The sequence below is a fragment of the Panthera onca genome, chromosome A3, assembly GCF_046562875.1.
Source record: "Panthera onca isolate mPanOnc1 chromosome A3, mPanOnc1 haplotype 2, whole genome shotgun sequence".
In the NCBI taxonomy this organism is placed as follows: Eukaryota; Metazoa; Chordata; class Mammalia; order Carnivora; family Felidae; genus Panthera; species Panthera onca.
The window spans coordinates 2,291,175-2,301,656 of NC_138341.1; the positions used below are offsets into that span (position 1 = coordinate 2,291,175).

The window sequence follows — 10,482 nt, forward strand, 5'->3', positions numbered from 1 at the left end:
AACAGAACGAACACTTCATTTCCTGCCATTTTAACCTTAAAATGTTAAAATGGAGGCTTTCTTGCGTCGTTGACTTCTTACTGTGCAGTTCCTACAATTGCCTGAGGTTTGTAAACACTTTTGCAAGATAGTCCTTCCAAAAGAAAACACCTTCCACCAAAACGACCCTTCTCAGACCCCACCTGCTTTAGCTCTGCGAACCCTGAGGGACGGCAGCAGATCCGGGTCACCCCCGGGCGCCCCGCCCACCCCACGTCGGCACCGGAAGTGCAAGGCCAGCCCTGGCAAGTTGCTCGGCGGCCCCCCCGCCGACCCCTCCCACCGGCCCGTCCACCACGGAAGTGCTTTGCTCTCAACTTTCCTGACCCCGAGCCCCCCCCCCCCCCCCCCCCCCCCCGACAGAGAGCCGCTCGCTGCGGACGCAGAGCCCGGGCAGGGGAACCGTGTGCGCTCAGCTGTCAGAGCACACTACGAAAATCACACATCTGCAGGGGGAAACGCCGCCGTCATCTGGAAGAAGCCCATCGGCAGAACTCGCTGTGACCTCATGAGACGTGGCTGACCTGTTGACGGGATAGTGTCACCCGCCCCCCCCCCCCCCTCGGGAGGCACAGGCAGCGATGGTCCGAGGAGCTCAGTGGCCCCCCCCCACCCCAAGGTCCCCCTCAGCCACGGCAGGGCTCCGGAAACTGACCTGGCCGCGGCTGGTAAAAGCGCGTGTGCACGCGTGTGCACCGATTTGTAAGAGCACAGAAACTGAGCTGCACTGCGGGGTTTGACTCCCTGCAAACCAGCAAATCCGCAAATCCGCAGGCACTTGGTGTGCTTTTCCATCACTGCATGTTTGCATTTCTACTGGGAAATGTTTTACCTCCTTAAACACAGACTAAACCCGCACTCGTCTCAGGATAACCAGCTGTATAGGAGGCTGGAAGCCGTCTGGGGCCCATCAAGCCTTGATAAACCCTTGATAAAAGGTGTGTCCTCCCAGCTCCGAGCTGGCCACCCGAGCGTCCGCGATACACGCAGGTGTTCGTGTCCGGTTGCCTCGAGCCGTGTGAAGCGGACAGGAGGGCGGGGACGTCTGTGGGCAGGTTTAGGGGTGTACGGAAGTCAGGAGCCATGTCAAGGGTGAGAAGCAGCCCGTGTGAACCCCTCAGAAGAAACTGCTGAGCCCACACAGAAGCCACACAAGACCGAACGTGAGACTGGATGTGGGCTCTGTAGGGGCACCTGGGTGGCTCAGCTGGTTAAGCGTCCGACTCTTGGTTTCAGCTCAGGTTCGAGGGTTCGAGCCCCGCATCGGGCTCACCGCTGACGGTGCAGGGCCTGCTCAGGATCCTCTGTCTCCCCTCCCTGCCCTCCCCTCGTCACTGTGTCTCCCTCAAAAATTAAAAAGAAATTTTTTTAATGTGGGCTTTGGAAGTAAAGCCATGACCCACTCAGGGGAGATCGGTATCAGACATTTCTATATTTTACGGCACGATTTTGACGTGAATTAAATCTAGCGCGTGGTCTCTTAACCGAAGCGTAGCGCACACGGCCGTGCGTGGAGCCAGGCCGAGGCAGGAGACCCGTCAGGAGAACACTCGTCCAGAGGCCGCTGCCGGCTCTCCCGAGGGTTACTCCAGCACCCCTCCGACGCGCCCACCATGCAGCCTTCACTTCTGTAAGGAGTCAGGTAGGGTCTTCAAAGTGGGGAGTCGGAAATGCCAAGCTGACAGATGGGAGCTCATGTGAGGGGCAGAAATAACGAACAGGCGCAAAGCTCTGCCGGTGGTTGATCGGCACGTCACTGAAACACCTGGCCGCTCAGATGATCCAGCACGAGCCGCTTCGGACGGGACCGGGGCCCCTCCTCCCTCGCCGGCTCTTCCTTCTGCGTAAAGACAGGGACAGAGACGGGGGCCGGAAGAGAGTGGAAACCGGAGACAGGACCCGCTCACTCAGGAACCGTGGACAAAGGCAACCAGGGAAAGCCACAGGCACGTGAGACTCTTAGAGGCTAGATTCCAAACGGATAAAGTATCTGGGGCTCAGTGGTTAATCCAGATCCCAGTACGGGGTTGGGAAGTTCCTGGATTATCTGTCTGCCTCTTAATAGGAGACACCGATGCAGGGCCCAAGACCCAGCTGGGGCCTTTCACAGTGTCATTTACCCTAAGGAAGAATAAAGTAAAAATGGGTATTTCTTTATCACACCAATGGGTAAACCAGTGGAAAGATACCCGCTTGTGTTCTGATGATCAATATCCCAGCCACGGAACACCCACCACTACGTGCTCCATGGCTTTGAACAGAGGACACACTGCGGGGCACCTGGGGGGCTCAGTCGGCTGAGCGGTGGACTTTGGTTCAGGTCATGATCTCATGGTTCATGGGTTCGAGCCCCGCGTCGGGCTCTGTGCTGACAGCTCAGAGCCTGGAGCCTGCTTTGGATCCTCTGTCCCCCTCTCTCTGCCCTTCCTCTGCTCATGCTCTCTCTCTCTCTCAAATAAAACATTAAAAAAAAAGATGAATTTTAACGTGAAGATTTTTAATCCAGTTTAAAAAACACTTAAAACAATCTGCCCATCAAAACAAGAGGTTGATTTGGGGTCTATTATTGTAACAAATTAGGCAAAATCATATTTCAGAATCGTTGAGAAAAAAGATAATGTCCTAGTTTTCTTGTTAAAAAAAAAAACAAACAAAAAACCTTGCTTGTAAAAGAGTTAACAGGAAAATCAACCTGGAAATCTCAGTGAACAAACACTAACACAGATGAAATCTAAATTCCTTATACGCGTGTATGAATGACCACGACCACAGAAAGTATCTGAATGGTGATTTTAATGACCGGTATGTTCCCGAATAAGGACTCCAAGCCCAGAGCACAGAATTAAGGCAGCTACTTTGCTTCCAACAAGAAAGTGCACAAGGAACCCCGAGTGTCCCCCGACCGCAGTCTCCACCCAGTTCTGGGAGAAAAGCGTCCTCTAGCTGGCCAGTCTGTCATCCACCGTGACACCCGCTTACGAGGCAGACCTGGCATCGACCGACATGTGCTTACTGTGAGGGCGCCAGGTGTGGCGGGGCGTCTCAGTACTCACATCTGGAAGGTGCTCTCGTTTGCGGTAAAATCGACCGTGCGCGCCGACACATGGCTGCCGGCCGCCAATCTCGAATTACGTAAAATGTGATTTGTCCACATTCCCAGAGCTGCTAACGTGTAAAAATCATTCGTATAAAAAGCTCCTCTCATTAAATGCCCTCGAATCAAATAACCTCGCGGAGGAAGGCTCTCGTGGCCCCCGCTCTACAGCAGAAAAGCAAGGAGGAAGGACAGGTCTCCCGCTGGGCTCGCGTTCAGGACATTCCCAAGGGCGAAGGGTGAGTGAGGCCCCCAGGGCGCCGCTACTCCGCCTGCGCCAAGAATTCCACGTACTGCCCCCGAACCTCGAAATGGTCGGCCGGCCGGTTGTACGCCGTCCACACCGGTTCTCCCACAAACAGCCGCATGGCTTTCACGTAGTTCTAGAAAACACACAAACACACCCAGCTGTCAAACCAGCCCTCAGGGTGACCTCCCTGGCTGCGTCTGCTCCTGCTCCTGCGTCTTAACCACACGGCCACGTTTCTTCTCCGAAAGGAGGTGTGGGCCGCCGGGGCCCCGAGTTCGCGTGCCCAGGAAAGCACGGGGCGCGGAGGTCCAGCGCTGAGCCCACTCCTGCGACCCGCGCTGACCGCCTGCCTGCGCGCTCCCCTCGGCACCGCTCAACACCGGTGAGGACGGCACGGCGCGACGCCCTCCCTCAAATTACCAACGTACGTGCCGTTCAAGCCCGTTCTCGCTTCTAGGAATTTACCCTGGTGACAAAGTCACACCTGTGCAAGTGACGAGCGCGTAAGGTTATTCGTCCCAGCACGGTTCACCGTAGCAAACGGGGAGCGGTCAGCACGCCCAGCGGGAGGGATCGTCCTGACCGTGGAAGAAGCCGGCGGGCGGGGGTCTGGGGCTCGTCCGAGGACGGAGCGGGGCGGCTGCACGGGAGGACCCGCCCCCCACCCACGGCCAGGAAATGATCCGAGAGCGGACCCGGTGCGGGGGGAGGGAAACGCGGAACCTCGCGTAGGGGCCGCCACGTCCTGTGCCGGGAGGACACAACACTCAGACTCGCCGGAGCGCACAGGGCTGGGCAGCGGGGGAGAAAGGAAGCCGTCCGCTTGACGCCCTTCCAGAATTCTGGGTTTACACCACACGCCTTTAGTTTCCGTTCAGAAACCGTACTTACCTCTCGGGTTCGGCCCAAACCCCAACCAGAGAACGACCTCGCTTCCGTGCTGACGGCCGATCCTCACGCCGGGACTGGTATCGCACTACAGTTTTGCTCCGAACGGAAACACTCGGGAAAGCGACAGAGCAGCAGGGACCTAGAGACGCCCACCGAGCTGCACCCCTACACTCAACCACGTGCTCTCTCCTTAAAGGAGCGGGATCCCTTCCTGCTGACCTGCCTGGCCTCCCGGGGACCGCGGGTCGTGTGTGCACATGTGCCGCCACCGGCCAAGGACAAAGCCGGAGCTTCCTGACGGCCCGCAGATGGCGTGTGGCCCCCAGGCTCCCGCCGGCCTCTCCCGGGGGAGCCTGGGACCCCGGCTCACGAGCTCCGGAGCGGCAGAGGCGCCGCTGAGAGGGCAGTGCCGCGAGCTCCCGACATCCGTGCACGGACACCTGCGAATCCAACACAGCGATCCTACCTTTTCATCCAGCGTGAAGCGGTGATAGATCCCGGCGGGAAGGGTGATCATGTCTCCTTTCTCCATGAAGATGCGGATCCACTTGTCCTCTTTGTCCCTCACATCAAAGTAGCCGCTGCCATCCAAGATGTAGCGGATCTCGTCGTCCAGGTGCAGGTGCTCCTTGTAGAATATCTTGATCTAGACAGGAAGGACACCGCCACGTCTCTCGGGGCCCGTCCCCAAGTCAGCACAGGTCCAGCCACCGACCCCGCCCTCAAAGACCAGGACTGGGGTGGACAGGGTCCCTTCATAAAAACAGAAATATTCTGGGGGCGCCTGGGGGGCTCAGTCGGTTGAGCATCTGACTTCAGCTCAGGTCATGACCCTCAGGTCAGGGTTCGTGGGTTTGAGCCCCACGTCGGGCTCTGTGCTGACAGCATGGAGCCTGCTTCGGATTCTCTATCTCCATCTGTCTGCCCCTCCCCCACTCACATTCTTTCTCTCTCTCTCTCAAAATAAATAAACTTAAAAAAAAAGGGGGGGGGGCGCCTGGGTGGCTCAGTCGGTTATGCGGCCGACTTCGGCTCAGGTCATGATCTCCCAGTCCGTGAGTTCGAGCCCCACGTCGGGCTCTGTGCTGACAGCTCAGAGCCTGGAGCCTGCTTTGGATTCTGTGTCTCCCTTTCTCTGACCCTCCCCCATTCATGCTCTGTCTCTGTCTCAAAAATAAATAAACATTAAAAAAAAAAAAATTTTTTTTTTTAATTAAAAAAAAAAAAATTTTTTTTTTAATTAAAAAAAAAAATAATTTTTTTTTTTAATTAAAAAAAAAAAAAAAAAAAAACTTTAAAAAAGAAAGCTCCAGGCCCAGAGGGCTTCACTGGTTAATCTGCCAAACATTTCAGGAAAAAATAAAACTGCTGTACACATACTGTTCTAAAAAACAGAAATGGAGGTAACACTTCTCAGTTTACTCTATGGACCGGCACTACTCTGATACAAAACTCAAATGAAGACATTAAAAGGAAAAAAAGGGATGCCTGGGTGGGTCAATAAGTTAAGACTCTAACTCTTGGTTTCGGCTCAGGTCATGATCTCACGGTTTGTGAGTTCAAGCTCCACGTCAGGCTCTGTGCTGACAGCGCAGAGCCTGCTTGGGATCCTCTCTCCCCCTCTCTCTGCCCCTCCCCTGCTTTCTCTTTCTCAAAATAACTAAATAAACATTAAAAAAAAGCAAAAAAAAAAAGCGCTTGTGTTTACTAGGAGTAAATAGAATGATTCCTCCTTACACAGTGTAGAACTCCATTACCTTTTCTTCATAATCTGGTAGTTTATCCTTGCATATGGTTATTATGTCCATCCAGGAATAGTTTCTCTCTTTTCGGATCTTTTCTAACTCTGGATCATTCTCGTATTTGTCGGCATCAAGCTATAAGAGTTTAAACGGCAACAAAAAAAGAGGTCACGTTAATGCAAGGAAACATGGATCTCTTTCTGGATCTCCAAAATGATCACATTCCAAATGTATCAGCAAGTCCTTTGTCAATCACAACCTAACCTTCCTTCCCCGCCCTCCCTGTTTCTCTTAAGGGCTTCCCCATCTTCTCTGTACCAGCTGAAGAGGCCGCAGTTGTGTTAAACTCCTGCTCCCTTCCCCCCAGCAGTCCTTCCTGCGGGTTCTACGTCACCGTTCCAGTCCCACAGCCAGGAGCCCGGGTAAAGTGGCCAAGCCTGTCCAAGGGCACCAACCATCCCCCCGCCCCCCATCCTATTCCTCCAGCGCCAGCCCTCTGCAGGTCTGGCTGATCTCTCTACAGCACGTCTCTGGTCTGGGCAGCACGTCCCTGGGCAGAAATGACTCCTGTTCTGAAGGGCTGCAAATATAACCCGGGTTCACCGCCCTGGGATGCGAGGCCTTCCATCATGAGGCCCTGGGTGTCTCTTCTTCTCTGTCCATATTCCCTGTTTATTTTTAAAGTTTATTTATTGAGAGAGAAAGAGAGAGAAGGCATGATATGGGGAGGGGCAAAGAGAGAGGAGAGTGAGAATCCCAAGCAGGATCTGCACTGTCAGCATGGAGCCGGGTGCGGGGCTCGAACTCACAAACTGCAAGATCACGACCTGAGCAGAAGTCGGTGCTTAACCGACTGAGCAACCCAGGCGCCCCTCATTCCCTGTTGTTGCTTAATCTACATCCCAAACCAACGAATAAGAGTATCTGCTTCTCCAAAAGACACCTGATGGTTCACATCCCCGCATCCTTGCTCCTGATGGCTTCCTCCACCTAGAAAGTTCCTTCACCATTTTATCACAATCCTATTTACTCTTCAAGGCCCAATTCTAACAACACGTTGGTCATGAAGCCCTCCCCTAGGACTCTAGGCAGAATTAGTCTGCACTCCTACTTCAAACTATCGGAAATGAATTTAGTATCCTTGGCCCTATACTGCGATAGAATGCACATTTCATCACAACTACTAAACAACAAACTCCAGAATACCTTTTTTTGAGAGACAGAGAGAGAGAGAGAGAGAGAGAGAGAAAGGGCACAAGTGAGTGAAGGGCAGAGAGAGAGAGAGAATCCCAGGAGGGGGAGAAAGAGAGAGAGAGAAGTGGGGCTCACCCAAAGCGGGGCCCGAGCTCACCAGATGCGGAACTCCCAACTCACGAACCGTGACATCATGACCTGAGCCGAAATCAGATGCGTAACGGCTGAGCCGTCCAGGCGCCCCCAACTCCAGAATATCTTCAAGTACTGGTCATCGATACATTAATTTCTGCACAGCTGACTCCCCAAGTTATCCAGTCCACCCCTGGACGTGCACAGCACCGATCTACTTCAAATGGTGTGTGTCAGAGCTTTGTATCACTCTGCTGTGTCGCTGACAGCAGACAAGAAAAATGGTCCGTCGGTTCCCGATGATCAAGAATGGTTACTACGAAGACAGTACGTAAGAATACGCAGGACACGGGCACTGGGGGGCTCAGTCGGTTAGGCTCCGGCTCCTGATTTCGGCTCAGGTCATGATCTCACGGTTCACGGGTTCGGGCCCCACATCGGGCTCTGTGCTGATGGGCGTGTGGAGCCTGCTTGGGATTCTCTCTCTCCCTCTCAAAATAAATAAAATGAACTTTAAAAAAGAAAAGAATACACAAGACACAAAAACCACAGAGTAAACATAATTTTTACAGCCCTTTGACTTATCCACAGCAGAAGCAGAAGGCAGGAGGAACTGGGTTTGACCCATGGAATTACTAAAAGATGCCTTTTAAAATGTAGTATTTCAGGGGCACCTGGGCAGCTCAGTCGGTTGAGCGTCCGACTTCGGCTCAGGTCACGATCTTGCAATCTGAGTTCGAGCCCCGCATCAGGCTCTTCACTGACAGCTCAGAGCCAGGAGCCCGCTTCGGATTCTGTGTCTCCCTCTCTCTCTGCCCCTCCCCGCTCATGCTCTGTCTCTCTCTCTGTCAAAAATTAGTAAATATTAAAAAAAAATTTTTTTAAATAAAATGTCGTATTTTATCACTTGGATACTTTCACAAGTTGACCAATATCTCATTCTTGCTCTAAGCTGTAAAAAGCAGAATGAAACCCCCAAAGCACAGTAACTTGACCTTTCTGATTGTTTACATTGCAGATAATTGATTTTACGATAAAACAAAATTTCCCTAACAGACACTGTATACCACTTGATTGTTTCAAAAATGGTACCTTCCAGTAGGTTAAGTGTTTTAGCCTTAGCCTGGGAAAAGACAAATACTCCGTAAACATTAACACAGGCACAAAAGCAAACCGTTTAGTAGAGAGGAAGCCCTTTTGATGGCGAGAAGGCCAGCCTGCTTCCACACTGGCTCGTGTGAAAATGAATCAGAGGAGCCTTGTTTAGCAGGGAGGGGGAGGCCGGCAGGGGGCGCTCCGACGCCCCGCGCTCCCGGTCAAGGGCAGACCCACCAGGAGAAGCCTCGCCTGGCAGGTGGCTGCTACTTCACTACACCTGCAGGTTTCCTCCCACCCCAGCAACAGCCCCGCGGAGCCACCGCTCCAGCTCCCAGTTTACTCCAGAGTGGCTTTTGTTTACAACAGCATTCCCAACTCCTCCTCCACCTTTTTAATAAAAGACTGTTCCTCTCATTTATTAGGGGACTTGACCACGGTTTTGCTGTGGTTTGCTTAGGTTGGACTACAATTCTCTATTCCCAAATAAACCCATTTTCACTGCTAAAATAACGGGGCAGTTCTGTTTTGAAAGTCAACACTACTAGGGGCGCCTGGCTGGCTCAGTCCTTAGAACATGCGACTCCTGATCTCCGGGTTGTGAGTCTGAGCCCCCATGTCTGGTGTAGAGATTACTTAAACAGTTAAAGAAAAAAAAGAAAAGAGAGAGAAGGAAGGAAGGAAGGAAGGAAAAGAAGGAAGAAAAGAAAGGAAGAAAGAAAGAAGAGAGAGAGAAAGAAAGAAAGAAAGAAAAAAAGAAAAGAACAAACGAACGTTAACACTGCCAACCAGAGATACCAAGAAGACCTGCTTCTCCTTTATCTAAGAGAGACCAGATGAGGTCTAAAGTGCTGTTAGGCTGGAACATTCTACGAGTCTGTCCCCCGGGGGTAAAGCGTCGCTACAAAACAAATCAGACTTTATTCCATTCTGGTCCCAGATGGAGCACGCGCGCGGGAGCGGACGTCACAGCAGACTCCGACAGCCGGGCCCCTGCAGCCCGCGGTGGGGGAGGGGGGGAGAGCGGTCCTGCCGAGACCACCCCCCCCCCAGACCCCGCACCCCAGCGTGCACCTCGCCAGGAGGGCACACCTGCCGCCGGCGCACCGCCCAAGGACCCTGGGTGGCCCAAGGTCTCCTTCCCCGCTCTCGCCCGCTGCAGTCCGCTAACGCCGCGAACCCACCCTCCGCGTCAGACCACAGACCCCAAACCCCGGCCCCGACACCTCGCGGGGAACCCGACTCCCCCCACAGCCCCTCTGCGAGCAAGCGCAGCACGCCCACGCCGCGCAGCACGCCCACGCCGCCCACCACCCAGCGGGGACGCCGAGCATGCGCAGGACGCCCAGGCCCCAGAGGCGCACAAGCGCTGAGCGCCCCGCACGCCGCCGCTCGGCCGGATCGTGAGCATGCGCACCGCTCCCGGGGCGCCTAGACTCCAGCCCCGCTACCCAGCGCGCGTTGCGTGCCCGGGCGCCGCCGACCGCCCGACCCCTGACCCCCCGTAGGAGCATGCGCAGCTCTTCCCCCGGCCCTGTCCTGGCCGCGGTCCCCACTCGCCGAAGCTTCGGGTGTGCGGGGAGCGCGGGGGACCGGGGTGGGGGGCGGGGGTAGGAACACCGCCCCCGCCCGCCCCCGCGCCGCGTACCTTCCAGTAAAAAACCCCGAGCCGGCGCAGCTGCTCCAGGCCGACCGGGCTGCAGGGGTCGCCGCGGTGGGGCAGCCTCGGGTCGTCGGCCGACTCGTCCATGTACCAGGCCTGCACCATGGCCGGGCCGGGGACGCGGCGGAGGAAGAACGGGAGCGCCGCGCGGGGAAGGCCCTTGCCCCGGGAAGGCCGGGCGGGGCGGGGCCGGCGCGCCCGTCGGAGGGGGCGGGGCGTGGGGGAGAGAAGGGGGACTGCGGGGAGCGGGGAGCGGGGCGGGCGGGGAGGGGGTGCACCGGGGGGGCGGGGCTGGTGACCAGGAGGAAGAGCCTGCCCCAGGGCCAAGGGTCAACTTGCTGCCGCTCAGCGGGGACCGCGTGGGTGAGACAAACGGAATTCG

General features: G+C 55.2%; 1 protein-coding gene across 1 annotated transcript; it reads right to left on the reverse strand.

Annotated features, from left to right (window-relative positions):
- Positions 1–2,515: 2,515 nt before the first annotated feature.
- Positions 2,516–10,307, reverse strand: ADI1 (acireductone dioxygenase 1). The gene is made up of 4 exons (XM_060627960.3): positions 10,086–10,307; positions 6,032–6,151; positions 4,741–4,920; positions 2,516–3,516 (listed from the first exon to the last, which is right to left on the reverse strand). Exons 1-4 carry the CDS (start codon positions 10,203–10,205, stop codon positions 3,397–3,399), a joined length of 540 nt encoding a protein of 179 aa, XP_060483943.2. The 5' UTR covers positions 10,206–10,307; the 3' UTR covers positions 2,516–3,396.
- Positions 10,308–10,482: the final 175 nt, after the last annotated feature.

Coding starts and splice junctions, on each gene's coding strand:
- ADI1 (XM_060627960.3), bottom strand. CDS start 10,205: ATGGTGCAGGCCTGGTACATGGACGAGTCGGCCGACGACCCGAGGCTG. Junction 4,921..6,031: donor TACCAGATTATGAAGAAAAG/GTAATGGAGTTC, acceptor CTTCCTGTCTAG/ATCAAGATATTCTACAAGGA. Junction 3,517..4,740: donor GCTTCACGCTGGATGAAAAG/GTAGGATCGCTG, acceptor TGTGTTTTCTAG/AACTACGTGAAAGCCATGCG.